The sequence below is a fragment of the Pituophis catenifer genome, unplaced genomic scaffold, assembly GCF_029215685.1.
Source record: "Pituophis catenifer annectens isolate HBS135680 unplaced genomic scaffold, rPitCat1.0.hap2 SCAF_3, whole genome shotgun sequence".
Taxonomy (NCBI): Eukaryota; Metazoa; Chordata; class Lepidosauria; order Squamata; family Colubridae; genus Pituophis; species Pituophis catenifer.
In genome coordinates this window covers 133589121-133610466 of record NW_027256883.1, presented here as the reverse complement: position 1 = coordinate 133610466, position 21346 = coordinate 133589121, and the positions used below count along the sequence as shown (strand labels likewise).

Genomic DNA, 21346 nt, shown 5'->3' with positions numbered 1-21346 from the left:
AGCACCGACTGCCAAGTGCTTTTACTTCAATAAACGGAATATCCCTTCACCAGATAAACAGAAATACACACGTTTTATAAATAGTCCAGTTCCAAACAAGAAACCTTTCGGCAGCTTTAAGCGTTGTTCAAGTGACTAGCCAGAGTTAGTTTTTGTCCGTCACAGAGTCTTAAATGGCCACCACACTCTCTTATATAGTCTCTGGGGTGTGGTCCAGTGACTCAGTTATAATCCCTGGCACGCCTCCTTAACTGCGGAAACCGTTTATCACGCCTTCGTTGGCGTGGATCCAGGAACGACAGATCACCTCCCTCGCTCTCATCGGAGACACCTGGCTCCTGGCTAATCTCCTCTTCCTCGGCCGGCACTTGAGGCAGTGCCAGAGGGGAGGGGCCTGGAGAGGGAGGCCTGGCCGACTCCTTCATGTTCGGAGTCTTCTTCCTCCGATGAGATAGGCTCGGAGGGCGGGGCCACAACACAAGAGTAGAAAGTTCTGTTCGTGACTCTGTGCCAAGTTTTGCCTTACTCTGCATTTGGAAACAAGTTACATGGCAGCTTGCCAAGCGAGATAAGGTGTGTTGATAAATATTCCTTTCAAAAACTTTTTGGACAAACCTTGCTGACTGTGAATGAAAGGAATTCAGTTGTGTAAATAAAAGAGGTTTTGCCGGGACCAATTTCTGCTTTCTGCTTTTTAAGGGAGCCTAGGTCAGAACAAAGAGGCCCTATTTGAATTAGGCCATGGCCCGGTAGTGGGCCATGGCCCGGGGTATGGGGACTCCTGGGTTAGAGCAAAAGATTTTGCTTTTTTTCTCCAGGGAACATGGGGACTCAATCCCATAAAATTAAATAACTGCACTGACTCTTTGACAGTGATATCTAATCTGAAGCATGGTTGCCCTTATGGAGGTATTATAATATTTATTTCTTCCAAACTTTGTGTAACTGTGTTGCCCCCGTTTTCCTTGATACATTCACATTGGCTATTGAATTTTAAAATACAGTGTTAAATCTACTACTAACACATATTTTCCTGCTGGTTTGTCTTACATATCAGAATTTAGGACTCTCTTGAAGACTGGCTTCTAGAGCTGACAGTTCCCAAATTCAGAGATGATTTTAGCAGGAGACTTCAGTGTCAGGATGGATACTGACAATAAAGTGCTGACCACTGATTTCTGTGCCCATACATATATTCAGCCAATACCCAGTTATTTGGCTGATGTACTCCAAAACAAAAATTACTAATATAGGGAGAGGAGGATTAGCACAGTTAGCCATTAAAATTGTTCTTAAACAGTTCAGCTCTTGGAATCTAGAGGTCACTTTCTGGCTTGACTGTATATCATAGAGGTTAGAACATGTATATGCCGAATTATAAATTCATCCAACTGAAGACTATGATTGAACCAACATAGGACAACATAGATAATTTTTTATATGTCCATGATCTTATTAAATCAGTGTGGGAGTCCATAAGTTCTACTTCTGAGCTAGTGCAAAGAGCCCATGCTAAATTCCCCAAAATCTGGTTTGAGCAAGAGTATATTCGTGCCAAAGCTTTAGCAAATGCTGCCCAAAAAACCCCACCATGGGCTGTGTTTCTTAATCCTTCTTCCCAAAGATATTACCTGCTGTTAGACCAAAGAAGAAAATCAGTAATGCCAGGGCCTGCTTGTACCACAAGAAGTATAAGTGGGAATAGGGCTTTATACCTTTGCCAAATACAACTCACTTATTTAAAACAAACAAAATGTTATAGGTTAGGTTCAGATTTACATATATTTAGATGAGACTAGTTCTAATAATGGAGCACTTTTGTTATGACTAACTTAAGGCTTTTGATTTCTCTGGGTTTATTCTAAGTATGACTTAAGTATGGATCTAACCTATAATGTTTTGTTTTGGATTGTATTAAAAACTAGTGAGTTGCGTTTTTTATGAGCGAAAATTCAATAATTTAAAGATGTAATCTTAAGTACATGTTCTAGAGATACTCCCCTGAATGTAGAAGATCTTCCAATTAAACAGCAGTAAAACTGGGATTCAGAAAAGTACCATGTAGATGGTGATGGAAATGCTGTGGGAAACCAAACAAAACATTGCAGCCATAAGTGCTTAAATAAAAGCCTAAACAATAGTAATATATATTCTCCTTCATTAATATATATTTCTTTTATGGTTTCAAGGCTTTGTTATCTAAGAGCACTTTCTGAAACTACAGTGTAGTTCCACTCTGGACTTTCATTCTTCCAGGAGAATCTTATAAATATTGAAACAAATAGTTTTGTAACTTGGGATGCTCATCAATATAGAAAAGCATCCACAAAGTATTGAGCAATAATTCAGTAAAAATTGTTCTTTTATCCAGTGATAATAAAATTCAGTGGAATTGAATTTTCTATGTTACTAAAATAAAATGATATTTTTAAGCCTAAGATCTAACAGTAATTTTTAAGTAAATCAAATATATATTGTGGTTTGTGATATTGAATGCTCTTTGGGCCTCATTTTAAAGGATACATGTTTTTTTAGTTATTTTTGGATTTTGGTTCGATTTCTCCAATATCAGCTCTTTATTCAGCTGCTTTGTAGGTGTTGGATTTGTTTATTAGTGTCTGGAAATGAATATCTGATTATTGCTTTAGATAATTGTAAACTGAGCTATGAACAATGTTATGGTCATAGTTTCCATAGTAATGGAGGTACAGGTGAGCAAATTCATAAAGTCAAAATGATTTATTTATCTAGCATTCTTTCAGCTGCTATTGTCATTCTGTCCCACTGAATTCATAGTGTTTTTATTACTAAATTTACTTCAGTTAACATATGCACTCTGAGTATGTCACAAAAACCGAAGAATTAGATGCAATATTCAAAAATATGGTAACTAAAATATACTGAAAATTAATCATGCAAGACTGCCTTGCTTGTCCTTGTCAACCAGGAGTGGGTTTTACCTACCTTTACTACCAGTTCGCAACGGGGCATGTGCAGAAGCATTTTGATGACGTCGGGGTTGGTGGGCGGAGCCTCCCGCCGGTTTCACTACTGGTTCTATAGAACTGGTGCAAACTAGGGCAACCCACCACTGCTGTCAACCATATAGAAGACAGTACTGTGTATGTTATATGCTGTTTTAAATTTAGGGGCTTTGTAGTGGGGCAAAGGACAGAGCCTTAGAAAGACTATACACTCCTGATAGTATAGCTCTAGACACTGTTTTTAAGTTTCCTAACCCAGTTTATTAAGAGTTTAAAAGATTGCAATCATGACTTCAAAGTAGGACTGGGCATGGATTAGGAGCTGGTAAAACTTGGTAGAATATCTTTTACTTAACTTTGTGTCCTTCAAAAATGTTGTGATTAAAATTCTGAATTGGCTAAGATTGTATTTTTAGAAAGCTGAGTTAGAATAGTTATTTATTTCATATATATTCTGATCAAAAGATGTTGCCCTTGAATTTAGTCCTCTGTATATAATTTATATGTATTAAAGAAATCAGTAGTAGTGCATTTTTACATGCTTGAAAATGCTTTTCAAAATATTCTCAAAGGTGTGAATTACGTTTTTCAAACATAGTATGTTGTAGTAATTCAGTCGTAAGAGATTATGATCATAGAACTGCTGCCTTCTACACAAATGGGTGAAAGTAATGCTCCATCCTCAAATGTGGAAAACACTTCAAGCCATAAACATTATAGAATGAAAGGTATATAAAGGCCTCCCAACTTGCTAAGAAACGCAAATGGATGTTTGCAACCCCAATAATCTTAAATTGTACTGAAAGATAAACCCATTGGGTCAGAAGGTATCTAAAGAACTACTGGGAAAAAGCAAAGCACAAATATGAGTGACACTGATTTTATGATGTGGCTGTATTAGAGTCCAATTGGATGTCCAATTGCTGATGCAGCCAAAGGCAAAATAATGTTGCAAAGATGTATAGTACCATTTGATAATGGAACGTCAGAATCATGACCGAAGGCAAATTTGATGAGTCAGAGCAGAAATGTCAGGATGAATGTTGAGATCTATTTGAGATCTATTGAGTATCCAAAAAAGGCAACTGCTGAACTGATTTACACTGATCTTACATGCTAATCAGCTCAACATTCTACAATCCAGATTTCAGCAACACATGGAAGGAGAACTATCAGAGAGATAAGCTGATTTCCTGTGATTTAATTTAATTTAATTTAATTTCCAATTTATATACCGCCCTTCTCCCTGAGGACTCAGGGCGGTGTACAGCCAAGATAAAAAACATAGAATACAAATATTAAAACATTTAAAATATATATAAATTTTGGCCCGAAAGTTAAGAATCACAGACTAATTAAAAGAATTTAAAAATTTTAAAAATTTCTTCTTAAGCCAACCCGGCTTGCTGAAAAAGATAGGTTTTCAGGGAACGACAGAAGGCATTGAGGTCCTGGATTCTTCTTATCTCCGGGGGCAACTGATTCCAGAGAGTGGGAGCCCCCACAGAGAAGGCCCTCCCCCTGGGGGCCACCAGCCTACATTGTTTGGCTGATGGCACCCTGAGGAGGCCCTCTCTGTGGGAGCGCATTAATGATGTTAATGATCCCATTAACATCAGTGGATAGTTGAAAAGATAAGAGAGTTCTAAAGTACATTTACTTTTTACTCTATTGAGAATACTAAAGCTTTTGACTGCATAGATTACAAGTTGTGAACACCTCTTAAAAATGGGTATACAGACCACCTCATCTGCATATTGCAGATTTTATATATTGATCAGGAAGCAGCAATTAGAATGGAATAGACAGCAAGATACTAGTTCAAAAACAGGAAATATTGCTGATGATTGCCTTTTGGTGGCTATAAATGAGGAAGAGTGAGGATAACCAGTTGTTGAAGAGGAAAAATGAGTGCAGAAACTTCTTTGGTGCAGCTTCTTTAAGGAAAATGTAAATTGTGAGCCAATACAAATAAATGAATGAATACTGGAAATATTAACAAACTCTATCCTCCTGAGTTTAAAACACCAAAGGAAGAAGGCTGTAATCATGAAATAAATAGATCTATGTTTCTTGGGAGAAAGAAAATATCAAACATCTGTGAGGGAGATGGACAATTTCTAAATATAATAAAAATAAATAACATATTGAAATGTAAACTGCCAAACAAAAATAAAACAGTATTGTCAAGGATATGGTCTACCCAGTTGTAATTTGGGAATCTGGAGCATCAGAAAAGCTAAAAAAATAATAAACTGTAGTCCTGGAGAAGATTGTTGAGAGTCCTATGGATAGAAAAGAGAAAACCATTCAGTGCCATAAATAAAGCCAATGCCGCCCACAGAAGGTGTTACTAATGAAGTTAAAAGTTGGATCCAGGATGCAGGGGTAATGTCCTGATATTTGGAACAATGGAAAGCAATAGAAAAAAAGAGACAGGCAGAAGACAAGATAGTAAGATGCTATCACTGATCTACAGAATAACAGGTGGAAGGGACCTCGGAGGCCTTCTGGTCCAACTCTCAGCTCAAGAGCATGAATTTACAAATAGTCAAAAAAGTACCTGCTGCCAGATAACCCTGGCAAATTGTTGTCCAATGAGTCATAAACAGTTGTAAATGACTGACCATGAAAAAAACACCATGTTTTAGCTCCCTCCAATCATATGCCTGATTAAATGTTAATTTTTATCATTCTTCTTTGAGGTTGTGACGTAAAGATTCAAATACAGGCTTTAGGACACAATCAAGGATGGGCAAGTTTTCTATGAATAAATACCATGTTTGTAAACTTTTTTTCCAGTCTCTGAGAATTACAAACAATCTAAGTAATTGAAGATATCAGGTCAGAATTTTCCTTGGGTGTTTTTTTTTTTTTAAAAGAGATTGTTGTTTTTTTAATGCCTCAAAGTAATACAAGTTGCTTCTAATTTTAAAACTGAAAATCATAAAACCTATTTTCTGGATTTTGTTTTGAGTGACTTTTGGCTAGAAAAAAATATTAGATGCTGCAGGCTTGTGGAAGATTGTCTGTTAATTTCAAATATAGAAGATACGGTTTAGTCGTTTCCTTCCCCTTCCTACTTAGCAATTAATGTTTGCAACAGCCTATTTGCAAAGCCTTATATAAAGAGTGAAGTTTAAAGACTTTGTCCTTTCGGATCATATGAATGCTTTGATTTGGAGCTTAGAGACCAAATAGATCTTTTAAAATTCATTTATTCTTTTCTGCTGTGAGCTGGGCGTGTGTTACAAACTAATCTTTGCAGAATGTTCTGAAAATAACTGACACTTGTGTGATTCAATGGATTTTGAGCTCGGCTGCATCTGGTGATGCTGCCAGCAGTGGGAGCAATCAGATCAAGTAACCAACTTCACTTCTGGCAGATTCAAAGAGTGGTAGAATTTAAACCCTTAGCCTGAAATCTGCTCTTCCTTTTCCTCATCCTCTTCATCTTCTTCATTGATTTAACTGGACAAAAACAATATCAACTGTAGCTTTTATTTCAATCGTAGGATTAAAAGACACACTATGTCAGTTCAGGACAGACCATATTCATGCATTAGTGTTTAAGAATAAATTTAAAATCTAAATAAACACAGATTCCACTGCTTTTTTTTTCTTTTAAGATAAAAGAAATTTAAAATTAGTAAAATGGAATTTGCTTTTTAAGGAAATTCAATATCTATTAGTACATCGGGTGTTATGAAATTCTAAACGTAGGCCTACCTCTTTTTATAATTCAGCAGCAAATATTCCTAGTTGATAAAAATCTAAATGGGGGGGGGATATAAGTAAACCTCACGTGTTTCCCTTTTGTTTTCTTGGTGCTAGGCAAGCAAAATATTTAAGGTAAATGTTTTTCAAGAAGTTTAATTACCTTTGTTCAGATAAAATGGGGTTGATTAAATTGCACTACAATCTAGTTCCAAGTTTGTCTTTAAAACATGCATCATGTTGTAATTTAGATGCTTCCAATTCAAGACCATCCATCAAATATTAATGTGTTCTAATGGAAAATCTTCTCTAGAGGCAACTCTTTTTTGCTTTTAACGAGATTTTTGTCAGAATGTTTTGTCAAGCTTTTATTTCAAACTTAGACACAAGTCAAAGTGGGAAGTCTTTTAAAGCTAACTCATAACTACAAAAATGTACAAATGGCAGAATTATAGTCACTAATCAGAAAACGTGTTTTTATAGAGTTGGACTCATTGCTGTAGAACAATTGCCTTTTTAAAAAAAAACAATAATTCTTTTTGAATGCCTTGCATTTTTTTCCCAGTCAAATGCATAAGAAAATGATTCAGAGAAATAAACTACATTTAGTTTTTCATAGGGACCTGAAATAATGTTATTTCAAACATGACCCTATGTGTATGTGTTTATCTGTAGCTATTTTTGTATTGTTTCCAGTACAAATGAAGGCAGAACTCTTTTTATGCTTCCACACTTACATTTCCAGAAAGGCAAAGGAAATCGGCATTGAGATATTCATAAATTTACTGTAAAATGTTAAAATCAGCCACCATCTCTGAGATATTTATCAGGCAGATTTTCCTACCAGGTTTCTTATGATGCTCAAACTTCATTTCTTTAATGAGGATTCATGAGCCCTTTACTTTTTTTGTAATATTAGTATAGAAGGAAGTCGAAACGGTAGGATACCAGTCTGTTGGTACAGAGCTACCCAGTAAGTACATAAAAATATAATGCTATAAATCTTTCTTTCCTTTCTGAATGGAATCCTGTGTAGTTTTACTCAATACTATGTTGTTTGACACATTTAGAGTTTTAGGCATAAGTCATCTTTTTCGCCTAAATGAAAAAGCAGAAAGCTGTTCTTAACTAAAAACAAAAGACGTTGAACCGTTTGAATTTTTCAAATTGCCATACTTTTTATTTCAGAGTGAATCTCGCTGATTTTAGTGGAACATAACTTTTGAGAGTTGTGTTCTTTATCTTTTCACAATATAAATTAACATTTTTTAGGGTGGTTAAAGCCATGATGTATGTGTCTCTTTCAGATTTGGCTGAGTAGTAGTGTGGAAAAAACAACTCTAAAACATTAAACAAGGCAGAGGATCTTTTTCATTACAACCTTTTAGCATGATTAAGCCGAGGCATGATGGATCATTTGGGGTTTATGTTTCACTCAACCTCTTGGGATGCTTCTAACAAATGCACAGTATCTGATTTTGGAGGGAAATGTGCATTTTAAATAAACAAGCCTTAAAATCTTCCCCATTATATTGCTCAATTATTATGTTATGGCAATGATTTATTAAAATGCCTAGACAACAAACAAAGATGCTGTGTGTAAATTGTTTTGTTTGTTTATGCATGAAAAATTGACCAGAATTTTTTGGATATGCACTAAAAATGCCAAAGCTGAGAAAAACATTTTCCACATAAGTATCTCATTAACTGCTTAGGCTTACTTTCTCTGAAGGTCATGTTTTATGTTTATAAGTCTTGCGCTGTAGGACTAGAGTTGCAGTCCTGCAAGTACTTCTCTTGAAAGAAGTCCCACAAAGTCCTTCCCTCTTCCAAAATTCCTCATTCTTCCATCTGCCTGGTTTTGTTTTTGCTCTTTCCCTCCGAACTAGTATCTTATAATGGCTGAATATGCGCGCGATCATCAGAGGCTTTTTTTTAATTTTTAAAAGCATTTTTTATACAACCTCTTTGGCGGAAAAAAATGCTTTTAAAAGTAAAAAAAAAAAAGCCTCTGATGATTGCGTGGCTCAGCTGGGATCATCAGAGGCTTTTAACCTCGACCAAAGAGGTTATAGAAAAAATGTTTTTAAAAGGAAAAAAAGCCTCTGCCAATCAGGCAAGTCAGCTGGGATCGTCAGAGGCTTTAAAAGCATTTTTTTACAACCTCTTCAGCTGAAGAGGTTGTAGAAAAAATGGTTTTAAAAATAAAAAACAAAAAAGTTGGCCAAGCCCACTCAGTCATATTACCCCCACCACCAAGCCACACCCACAGAACCGGTAGTAACAAATTTTACATTTCACCACTGATATTAAGCTTGAGAAATTTCAGACGCTCATGAACCATTTTAAAATGTTGAAATAGTGGTGGCTAGATAATAAAAGAGAGCAGGTTTTTGAATACTTAACGCATTGCTTATTGCAATTACTTATTACTCAACACATTGTAAGCCGCCCTGAGTCTCCGGAGAAGGGCGGCATATAAATCAAATTTTAAAAAAAAATACATTTGATTAACAGGATCCAATCTGGAGTGGTCACTGGGACCAGAGGTTTTGCCTACTGAGCTTTCAGACTCATGCTGGAGCCCATCTTCAGGAAACTTCTCTCTAGCAGAGTGTGTGCTGTTCTGTATGTGGTATTTGTAGTGTCTGATATAAGTGGTTTTTTAGATGTTGATTGGGGTGTGTTGATGGCTGGCTTTTAAATTATTAGCTATCATTTGCTTGTGCTGCCCAGCCCACTCCTTCTAAGTCAGTGATGGCTAACCTTTTCCGGATCGAGTGTCCAAAGCACACGTATGCACGCGTAAATGCTTGCATGTGCGCCCAAATCCCCAAAATGCAATGCACGCATGAACCCCCCCTGCCCCGCCCCCACGCATGTGCGGCAGAGACCCAAAGACCAGCTGGCTGGCGGGAGGCATGCTGCATGTGCGGCAAAGCTGAAGTGGGGCGATGGCTCACATGCCCACAGAGAGGGCACTGCCAGCCACCTCTGGCACACGTGCAATAGGTTCACCATCATGGTCTCCACCCTGAGGGTCGCCCAGCCAGCCTTGCCGAAGTTCTCCCGAGCCCCCCACCCCAGGGGGTGGGATAGGGGTGGGTTGCAGCTCCTGGAGCTGAAGCGGAGAACAAAAGGACAGCCGGGAAGAGTTTAAAAGAGAGAATCCAAGTTACACACCACTCGGGGGGGAGGAAAGGAGAGCAGGAAAAGAAGCACTGGCTTGGATTGCAAAAGCCACGGACTTGCTTGATCGCCTTCCTCTTGAAGATCCTGCAGGGCAAACAGGAGATCTGGGGTTTGGCCAAGCGGCAGAATTCTTGCTTCTCCGCCACCCCACCCCTCCCCACCTGCCACTCCCCCTCGCTGGCCAAGATTGACAAGCCAGATTCGGGGAGCTGAATGCACTGCCGCCGTCTGGGAGCAGAAGAACATGAGAAATGGGCTCTCTTGCAGCGCCTTCTCTCTCTCTTCTCCCGAGTGGCAGCAGTGCGTAGGCTCACCAAATCTGGCCTGCTGATCTCGGGAGGCAGCAGCTCTGATGTTCCCTCTCCCTTTCCCCCCCTGCGCATGAGTCTAAGTATTTTGGGGGGGCTTATTTTCGGGAGGGGCTTATTTTAGCGTATGCACTCGAAAGCCCAATTGGGCTTATTATCCGGACATGTCTTCGTTTCAGGGAAACACGGTATTATTTTTAAGACACACAAAGCCAGAATACTACTGTTCACTATTGATCATACTCAAGAAGAAAGTGCCCTAGATGGTTATTATTCATTTTTCAATAGCTTGGAATTTCTAGTCACATATTTCAAACCAGTAATCAGCCTAAATATATATTTTTGTGTTCTCTTATGTATGATTATAATTCTCATCAGACTAATTAGATTGCAGTAATTCTTTAACCTCTCCTACCAACTATTTAATCTCTCTTTCTCTTAGTCCATTTACCACTGTGGATTAATTGCCCTCAGTGGGCAAATAGGACTTTAAAGTTTAAATACACAAGAAGAAAATACTTCTTTCCTTAGAAGCCATAGCCCCATCATACAGAAACAGAGAACCAGTTTGGTGTAGTGGTTAAGGCACCTGGCTAGAAAGCAGGAAAGTGTGAGTTCAGTCCCACCTTATTAGCCATGAAAGCTAGCTGGGTGACTTCAGGCCGGTTACACACACACTGCCCAATTTACTGTACAGGATTGTTGTGGAGAAAATAGGAGAAGGAAGGGTTTTGGGATATATTTGCTGCCTTATATATGAAAATAATAAAGCCAGGATACAAATACATAAACTGCTGGAACAAAAGGCCAGGATTCAAAGTGATGTAAATCTAATTAACTCTTCCATGATTCATTGTAAGTGTGAAGGTAAACTTTTGGAAATAGATAGCATGCTACTGTTTGAAAATATAACCTAACTATTCTCTCACCAGCCATTCCAAGGATCATAAGCTCTTCCTTATAGCTACTGCCACTCAAGTTCTATCTAGCCCAATGAAAACCTCAGTTGTGGAGAATGGCTTTCTGGTTTTATTTTCTTAGAGGAACAATTCAAATATTCTAATGCTAGAATATTTGATTGCATACCCTGTTTCCTCAAAAATAAGACCCAACCGGAAAATAAGTCCTAGCATGATTTTTCAAGATGCTGTAATATAAGCCCTACCCCCAAAATAAGCCCCAGTTAAGATTGTCAGCCAGATGGGTGCATTTACTACCGTATTTCCCCCAAAATAAGACCTGACCAGAAAATGACCCCTAATGTGTCTTTTGGAACAAAAATTAATATAAGACCCGGTCTTATTTTTGGGGAAACATGGTATTATTGTGGCTTTTATCAGTTTTTTCTGTTGCTTATAAAGAAACAAATGTATTAACCATTTTTCATTTCCCATTTTCTTCATTTTGGTAGAGAAGAGAGGAAGAGGGATTCTAAATATCTTTCATATAAAGCAGATGGCATTTAATGGCTTATTGAATAATAGCTCATTGTTATTGCTTGTATTACATGAATTTTTACTCGGCCTTTTCTTGTGTAACATATGTGAAGTAGACAGCTTGATTGCAATATAACATTCTGACAAACTTTTGGGACTTTAACTATTTTCGATTTTGTGATGGCCTATTTTCCATCTGGCTGGTGCATGGAAAGATATAAAGATATAAAGCAACTCCTCAGGCTCATGCTATCCAAATATGTTTGATTTCCCAGAATACCCAGTTAGCCCAGACAAGGCTATATTGACTGGACGATTATGCATTCTGTATCAGAGGGCAGCAGGGTGGATTTGATTTAAATCAAACTGATTTAAATCACGATTTAAATCACGATTTAAATCACTAGTCAGTAAGGCTTGATTTAAATCATAGTTTTCTACATAAAGACTAATTCTTGCTGGTATAACTTTAATATGCAAATAGATGAAGATTTTTAGAATAACAACTTTTCATATTAGTTTTTTTATCCCCAGTTTAATAGGTTAATCATTCATATTAGGACAACTTTTCTGTTGTACTTAGGAAGGAGAAAAATAATCATTACCTTAATAATAACAATTTAAATAGATTTATTCAACTGAAACAATAACATTACAGCATATGTTATTTGCTTAAACAAACATCCATGTTTGTTAACTAATTTGGCTAAACAAAATATATATATTTTAAGAAACCTAGACTGTCAGCCCAGCCTAAACATGAAAAACTTAAATACTGTCCTCTGTAGCTCACTCGTCATCTTCATCTTCTTTTTTGTTCATAATCTGGAAAAGAAAAACAAGCTTTCCTGCTTTATCGGGTCCCAAACAATTTCTCAATTTAGAATGAATGAGTCCAAAGGAAGAGAATATTCTTTCAACGCCTGCAGAAGAAGCTACTGCTGTTAAAAGTGAAATCATTACTTGAACAGTCTCTAAATCCAAGTGCTTAAGTGACTTCCACCAGTTCACTGGTGTGACTTTCTTTAAAATATCTTCAGCAAACATATATTTCTTGAATGGTTTCCCCTTAGCTTTGAAGTTTATTATAGTTGGCATTACAGATGGATGATTGCTGGATACCCATGTCATAGCTAACTCCTCTTCCTCAGCACTTAAGTTTTGACCCTGATATTGATAATATTTGCCAAAAAATGAGCTGGAGACAGTACTTGTCCCATTCGTTTTTTAATGCTTGTAATTTAATTCTGTCCATGTGTAGTTCTGTTTTTAAATGTTCACTCAGTTCCTTCCAAATTTCAACAGCATCAGCAATAAAACAGCTATTTTTCTGTATTTTGTTTAAAGCTTCAGAGATGGGTTTCAGGATGCTCAGCATATGTTCAACATTTCTCTTAAGCCCAATGTTGAGGATTTTGGCCGTGACAGTGCCATCTATTTTATCTCGATTTTCTTCACAAACTGTCATCAGAATAGGCCAGTTCTTGATATACTACTCAAAACAGTCCACCACAGAGTTCCATCTAACATCTTGTGGGAGCGTTAACTTGGTTCCACCCATCCTTTTCAGAGCTGCTGCAGCAAAATGATTGTTACGGAAGTATTTAGCAATTTCAACAACATTAGTCTTTATTTCTGGAACACTTAAGTCTTTGGCTAAGAGGTGCAGCAAATGAGCACTGCCACCATATGTTATTAGCTTTGTATTCCCTTCCTGCTCTTCTAAATTTCTTCTCATCTTGGATACATTTGCAGCATTGTCTGTGACCAAACTGCGTACTACACATTTGAATTTTTGTTCACATGTTGTTATAGCTTTTACTGCCACTTCTTGTAAGTAGTCTACTGTGTGTGCATTTCCTGATATATCAATTGTTTGTGCAAGGAAGACTTTCCCTTCTTCTGTTGTTATACAAGCACATACAATAGGATCATTGTGGACATTACTCCACCCATCAATACTTAGGTTAACAATTCTACCCTCCAGAGCTGTTGCACATTGCTCCATTTCTCTGTCATACACTTTATCCAGCAGTTTCCCTGCAACATCTGCTCTGCTGGGTGGACTGTATCCTGGTCTCAGTGACTGAACCATATTAATGAAATGTGGGTTCTCAGTCAGACGGAAAGAAGAGTTCGTTGCATAAACAAACGGGGCAATTTTTTCATCAATTAACTCTTTTTCTAATCCGCTAGTTTTTATCACAAACTTATCTATGGTGGTTCCAGGAGGGAAGGGTTTTTTCTTTCTTTTAGGTGATAGTGATATGTGGCTGTGGGTGTCTGATGATGATGATGCTAATGAAGCACTATCCTGGATGGATAACTCTGAAACTGTAGAACAGGAGGATGGTGATCTTGAAAATGGATAGTTTCCAGAATCCATGAATTCCCCTAAACAAAAAAGTCAATGCTGTTATTTTATTGTTTATACAATTTCTGCTTATTGTACACAGCACTGCCCCAAAAGGAATATTTGCTTTTCTTCATAACTGTACCAAATGACAGTAACATGCAGTAATAATAAGAAATATAATTTTGCTCAAACATGACAGTTCAAGGCAGTCTTTAGAAATATGATTCAATAAAAATGTTTACCAACCTGAAGATCCTGTCTGTTCAAATGTGTTTCTTTGGTCATCTTCATCACAGCAATTCTCATGATGTTGCCTCATTCGGGCCACCAGGCCTTGCATTTCTTTGTTGCAATGTTTGCAGTTTGCACGCATGCCTGCCTTACCGATAGGTAAAGGAACTTCATTAAAATATTGCCAAACTGGGTCTCTTTTACGGCCTGCTGCCATTATAGGTTTTTTTCCTCCAAGGAAAGAATGTGATAAACCTCAGGTCATACACACAAAAAGATCCAAAGACTTGTCTGTCTATGGCTGTGCAGTATTGTGCTCAGAAAGTTTCACTTTCATTTTGTACTGCTTGTCTGCTTGCCCCTTCCTCCTCACACTTAGTTTCACTTTCTTCTTGTGCAGATCTATTCCACTCCAAACAATCAGAAAAATATTGTTTCCATTCTATTCACTGAACTTCTTGAAACTTAGCACTGAAGGGGTTGATTCTGTATTCATAGGTTTGTAGAACAATAGGATTAAGGTCTTTTTCTCAACTCTGTTCATGTTTATAACATTTTTGCTGTGAAGAAGAGGCATGTGATCTCTGCTGAGTCAAATTCAGTTTTGAGAACTGCAAAAGTAAACCAAGCATCTGTGATAATATCTTGTAGGCAGAGAAACTGCCCAATAATCTTACAAAAACCTCTGGAAGAGCATGACATTGTGAATGGATTAATGGAATTTATTTACCAAAAAAATTAAACATATACAGCCTTATTCTACATAATTAAAAAACTCATCTTTATTTCATGATGGAATAACCTTTGGATGGTAATATATTTTCCTCAAAAAGCATTTTATTTAAAAAAATCCAATATAAATAAAAAAATTTTTAATTTTTTGATATTTTTAAAAAAATCATTGATTTTTATCCACCCTGGAGGGCAGTAGGTTGAAAAATGAAATTAACATTGTTTATATCAGATGTAGAGAGTAAAACCATACTGAAACAATATATGTTGATGTACTGGACTGTAATGCAAACTTGGAATGTCATTTGCCGGTAAAGGCAGATTACTTTCAGATACATTTGGAAAAAAAATTATCTTGCTACTTGTAAATAAACTAAAGGTCACAACATACTGATTGAATTATGATGCCCATGCTGGCTGACACATTTTCAATCTTCATGTTTCTGGATTGACTATGTACAGCTGAACTATATGTTACAAAAGATCTGAGATATAGTACTGTTTTGAGGTACCTACTTATATAACTTCCTGTGAATTGAAAATGTACCAGAATATTCCCAGCATTCTTCTGTGACTGAATACTGGAGGGGGAAATGAGAACTGAGTAACCTTAATTATTGTATGATAGGTAGTCGTTGATTTAAGTGGACCTTGCCATAGCATGGGAATAATAGTAGGAAGAAGAAGGTAGTCTTTGACTTATTACATAATTGGGAACACATCTTCTGTTGCTAAATGAAGCAGTCATTAAAAGTTGTACCTGATTTTATGATCTTTGTTTCCCCGGTCGTTAAGCAAATCCAGCTTTCCTCATTGACTTTGCTCCCCCCCCCGAAAGGTTGCAAATGGTGATCACATGACCCCAGGACACTGCATCCATTATAAATACACATCAGTTGCCAAACATCCAACTTTTGATCACATGATCGTGAGGACAATTATAATATGATTGGTTTTTGTCCATCTGACCTAGTCTTCCCCGACCCTTTGTTTTTAAATTCTAAATTCCAGAGCAACCCTAAATGAGACGAATGGCACTGTGTATTAATCAAAGGTAGCCAGCTTGCACCAATCATGTCAGAATGTGAGCTTGTTTCATTTTCCTCCTTAACTGGCTAGTGGCCTTCATAGTTCTGCTGGTGGCGCAGTGGTTAGAATGCAGTACTGCAGGCTACTTCTGCTGACTGCCGGCTCAAGGTTGACTCAGCCTTCCATCCTTCCAAGGTCGGTAAAATGAGGGCCCAGATTGTTAGGGGCAATATGCTGACTCTGTAAACCACTTAGAGAAGGCTGTAAAGCACTGTGAAGGAGTATATAAGTCTAAGTGCTATTGCTATTATTGTAGTAGTGTAGATTATTTCTTATCCAGGTTGGCTAATATGATGGAATTCTGCAGCTGCAAAGCTTAATACAGGTAGTCCTCAACTTACGACCACAGTTGAGCCTGAAATTTCTATTGCTAAGCAAGACGGTTATTAAGTGATTTTTCCCCCCATTTTACAACCCTTTCTGACACAGTTGTTAGGTGAACCACTGCACTTGTTAAATTAGTAACACAGTGAATCTGGCTTCCCCGTTGAGTTTACTTGTCAGAAGGTCACCAAATGCAATCACATAACTCTGGAGACAGTGCAACTGTCATAAATACATGCCAGTTGCCAAGCATCCACTGGGATGCTGCAGTGAAAAACTGTCATGAAAAACTGTCATAAGTTGCTTTTTTCAGTGCCATTGTAACTTCGAATGGTCATTAAATGAACGATTGTAAGTCAATGGACACCACTGTATGGACACCTGTGAAATACTTATAGGGAGATGTACTTTCTCAGGAACAACAGACCCCATTAGCCAAGGAGCTAAGTGTCTACACCAATTATTATTGAACTGTGAGGCAGCTTTGGAAAAGCCTTTCACTAAGTAGTGTGCTATTAATGGAAGAAAAAGGTGATTTCCTTAAAATAATCAGCCTAGACATGTTTGTCCCTAGGTTTATAGAACTACATCCTGGATGAGCAAATGATATCTAGATTTGCAGATCTTGTTATTTGCCGGTGTCTGTCTCACTACCACAAGTTCAGAGCCCTCACGTGCTGCCTGCTTTATTTATTTATTTTTAAATTCACTTACTGATTGCTTCAAGTAATGGAAGCTCAGCAAACGCATTGCTCTGATTACTTGCTTGCTCCCATTGACCTGCAGCTTCCGAGAGTTATATTCATATTTTATGTGCCCCATGGCAGTGGGTAAAGCTAAATTAAATAATCATTGGAAAAGCTTCTGTGGCGAGGAGTCCAAGCCTTTTGTAGAAATCCGTGACACAGAAGAAGCAAGTTCAAAAATCAGAAATCTTTATTTTATAGACCTAATGGGTACAGACAGAGAACTGAGATTAGCAGGCTAGATATAAAAAAGGAATGTGAACTCTTTGTCCTTCAGTGTAAAATAGATTCCAGGTTACACCTTTAATTTCTGTATGTCGAGATTATGCTGTACTTTTCACTCATAACGAAATTACCCTGCTTCATATCTTCTGGGGTTTTTTTTGGTTCATGTAGTTTTGACTCTGAAATCTAGAAGATTCCGATATGTAGGTGTAATTATGCCCACTTCTTCCTTTCTTTTTGACATGCATACATAAGCATACCTCTGCTCTGTAGAAAATCATGGAGAAAACATCGGGGGGGGGGGGAGAAACCTAGCAATAATTACTCCCTACACAACCAGAGCTGGACTTGTAGGGTGCTCGTTCCCTGTTGCAGGCAGCCAATGATCTTGAAAGGGTTTTTGGGAGGAGCAGGGAAACCACGGGGATCTTCCTTCCAGTGACCGCTCTGCAAAATACTGGCTTCTCATTGCCATTAGTACTAGGGAAAGTAGTGATCTTTCTCTGCAGAGCCATATTGTAAATATTGGCTAGATTCCTGGCTGCTCAGAGTTGGGTGTCACTGAATCATCCAGAATCAGACACAAGGTGCCAGTGATGACTAACCTTTTCCGGACCGAGTGCCCAAAGCGCACACAAATGCACGTGCACACACTTGATCCCCCAAAATGCAATGCGTGCGCGGCCCCGCACATGCACTCCACCCCCTGTGCATGTGCATATGCCCCCCGCATGTGCCCCACCCCTGCGCATGCACGTGCATCCCCCCACATGTGCCCCACCCCCCCATGCATGCACGCGTTGCCCAGCCGCATGCACCCCACCCCCACGCACGCACAGCAGAGACCCAAAGATCAGCTGGCTGGTGGGAGGCGCACGCGGATGCGTGGCACAGCTGAACTGGAACGAAGGTCCACATGCCCACAGAGAGGGCACTGCATGCCACCTCTGGCACGCCTGCCATGGGTTCGCCATCACAGCAAGGTGCTTTTCTGTACCAGTGTATTCATGTTTCATGTGTCTCAAATGCCTAATGTATAAAATGCAGGCAATCAGACAGGTATTGGGCAGCATTACTTTTATCAGTAGAGAAATTTAATTGAATAATCACTCTTGGAAGAAAAATGACTTTCACTTATCTTGTTCTGAAAGCTTAAGTGATTGATCAGAAAAGCTTGTTCTGTTGAGTGAAAAAAAAAAACAGAAGCTGCTTTTATCATAGTTTTTGTTCAGAACAGAGGAACCAAATTTGGTGCAGATGGTGATGGCACCAGGCTAAAAACTGGTAGACTGAGTTCTAGTCCTGCCTCAGGCACAAAGCCAGTATGGCGACCTTGAACCAGTCACTCCTTTTAATCCCAGGATGAAGGCAAATGGCTAGACACTTGTGAAAAAAACTTGCTGAGAAAACAGCACAGTCTTATCCAGGCAGTTTTCAGGAATCAACACTGACTCAACCCCCACCCATACACACCAAAAAAGAGTAAGTTGTCAAAGATTTATAGGATGGGGATGTATAATGTAAATTGCTGCTTATATGCTTTACACTACAATCCAAGAAGTTATTTAGGAGTGAGAATAGGAATTGGCTACAATTCAACATGATAATTATTGATATAATTGATCCCTCTGGATCAGTCCAACTTGACTGGAAGCAGTTTTGAAAACTGCAAGCAATAATTTTGCTCTTTGTGAACATTGTGGAGGAGGTAGAAGGAATTGAATGCTGCACCTTTAAAATGTATGAGTGTAATTATACCTTTGTGAGTGAGAGATATTGGAAATCCTCTGAAATAGATACACAATCTCATATAAGATTTGGTGGGGGGAGAGGGCTCAATTTAGAGACTTGTTCTATCCATTTATTTATTTTTCTTCCATTTAATCGTATCCCAGAGACTGTCTGGACAAGCTCCTGCAGCTTTCTTGGCAAGGATTTGAGAAGTAGTTTGCCATTGCCTCTTTCCTAGGGCAGAGAGAAAGTGACTGGCTCAAGGTCACCCCGTTGGCTTTGTTCCTAAAGCAGGCCTATTTAATTACTATTGGAAAACATAGTAGAAATTTGCTACTATGTCTTATTTTTGTTTTTAATTTGTTACTAATTGTTTGGGGACTTAAAAAAAACATTAGGAAGATGTTTCCATAAGTGACTAATTATCAATGTGATTGATGTGATTACTTCTTGATTTGTATTTGACATTTATATTTACCTATTTGACATGGTAAGATTATATCTTTCTGAAAGCACTCAATTTTTGCCTTTTAGCTTGTCAGAAAATATTCCTGCTTTTGCACATTGTCAGCAAAATAAAGGATATACACAGTTCCTTGCTACGTTGCTTGAAGAATTATGTATCACAACCGAAGATCTGGAAAGTCTAACAAAAATATTTAAAAGTGGTTGACACCCTCGCTGGTCAGTAATTTTTCTCTCTCTCTGGTGTTTCTCTTCTTACTTTGCTTCATATAAGATCCCCTAGCAAACAGCCTAAATAAGGACTATTATTAACACTAACCATAGTTTCCAATTTATCATATGGTAATTAATGGTTGCACCCAACTATTAACACTGATGATACAGAACCAAGAACTATTCTTGGTTCTGTATTTTAACATTAATGATAGAAAAAGCATGAGAGATTGGTTAAAATGATGCTATTTTGAGAAATTCTAGTCACCTCTTTCATGTTTGTGTTGCAGTAGTGATTTGGGGGGGGTGGAATCCCTGAGACTTTATATTCTTTATTTTATATGTATATTTTCAATCAGTGTTATTTTTGTGTTTTTATGGATAAGCTTTTGAAATTGCTTATTTGATGTTTAATAAATGTTTTATTATGATACTGCTTATACTTTTTATGTTCATTTTTTTACTTACAGAATAAGAAGATCATCCTTCATTTCTCTCTTGACCAGAGATTGAATTAATGTTCCACAACTGGATTTATCAAACAACTAGAAATTTTTTTTGTATTTTAGTATTTTAAAAATACCAACTTTTTTTTAAAAAAACCCAATAAACTTTTATTATGTGGCTGCTTGTTTTATTTTTATAAATTTAATTTTACAACATTAGATTAAACTTCTTTTTGAAGTTGAAGAACATCTATGCTATTTTATTGCTGCACCAACAGAATGTCAAAGAATTTAATTTTTCAAGAAAATACTGTATCATGTGATGGGAAGCACATTTTTATTTATGTTAGTTCTTTGAGTCCTCAAAAATGAGATGTGTTGGAATTTGAATGCCTTTTCAGTTTTCTTAATAAAAAGACATAATTTCAATCACTTGCAAAATAATAAAACTAGTCTCAAATTATTCTCAGCTAACATATTGAGAAGTTGAGGAGCTCTTTGTTTACAGGAAAGAGTGACTTGGTCCTTCAGGTTCTGAAGAATCTCCACCCTTCCAAAGCTTAGTGGGTCTACTTTAAGGGCCTGTATCCAGATGTTTCTGCTTTGTCACCCCATGAATTTATCTTCCTTGGTTTTAAGATTTCATTATTTTCATATTCAGGACTAGTGCACAGTTCATTCCAGGTTTATCTTTCACATATCAATCATAAAGCTAGAAAAGGCTTTGGAAGTCATGCGCTCCAGTATACAGGTAATCCTTGAGTTACAACTGTAATTGGACCCCGCAATTCCGATTGTAAATTGGGACAATCGTAAAGCAGGTCGCGGCATGACTGGACCTAATTTTACAACCTTTTTGGGCGGCAGTTATTATGCAAATGCAGAGGTTGTAAATGAATGCAGTAATTATTAAGCAAATGCCATAGTTGTTAAGCAAACATATTGTTTGCTGTGGGCCACTTTTTTGCCAGAACCAGAAGTAAACTCCAGTTTCTAGCAAAATTCTTGTAAATTGTGGTCACATGATCCCGGAGCACTGCAAATAGTCGTAAATGTGGACCAGTTGCCAAGCATCCAAAATGTGGTCACATGATGGGGAACAATGTCAGAACTTCAAAACCAGGGCGTAAGTAGCTTTTGGGGCGGGATCC

General features: G+C 37.7%; 1 protein-coding gene across 2 annotated transcripts in view; it reads left to right on the top strand.

Annotated features, from left to right (window-relative positions):
• Positions 1-20373, top strand: part of RPAP2 (RNA polymerase II associated protein 2) — a 47632-nt gene extending 27259 nt beyond the window's left edge. For both annotated transcript variants that reach the window (XM_070939385.1, XM_070939384.1), the window contains 2 exons: positions 19606-19755; positions 20220-20373. In XM_070939385.1, the coding sequence (XP_070795486.1) occupies positions 19606-19744 (139 nt within the window). In that variant the 3' untranslated portion in view covers positions 19745-19755; positions 20220-20373. The remainder of the gene's footprint in view (positions 1-19605; positions 19756-20219) is intronic.
• Positions 20374-21346: the final 973 nt, after the last annotated feature.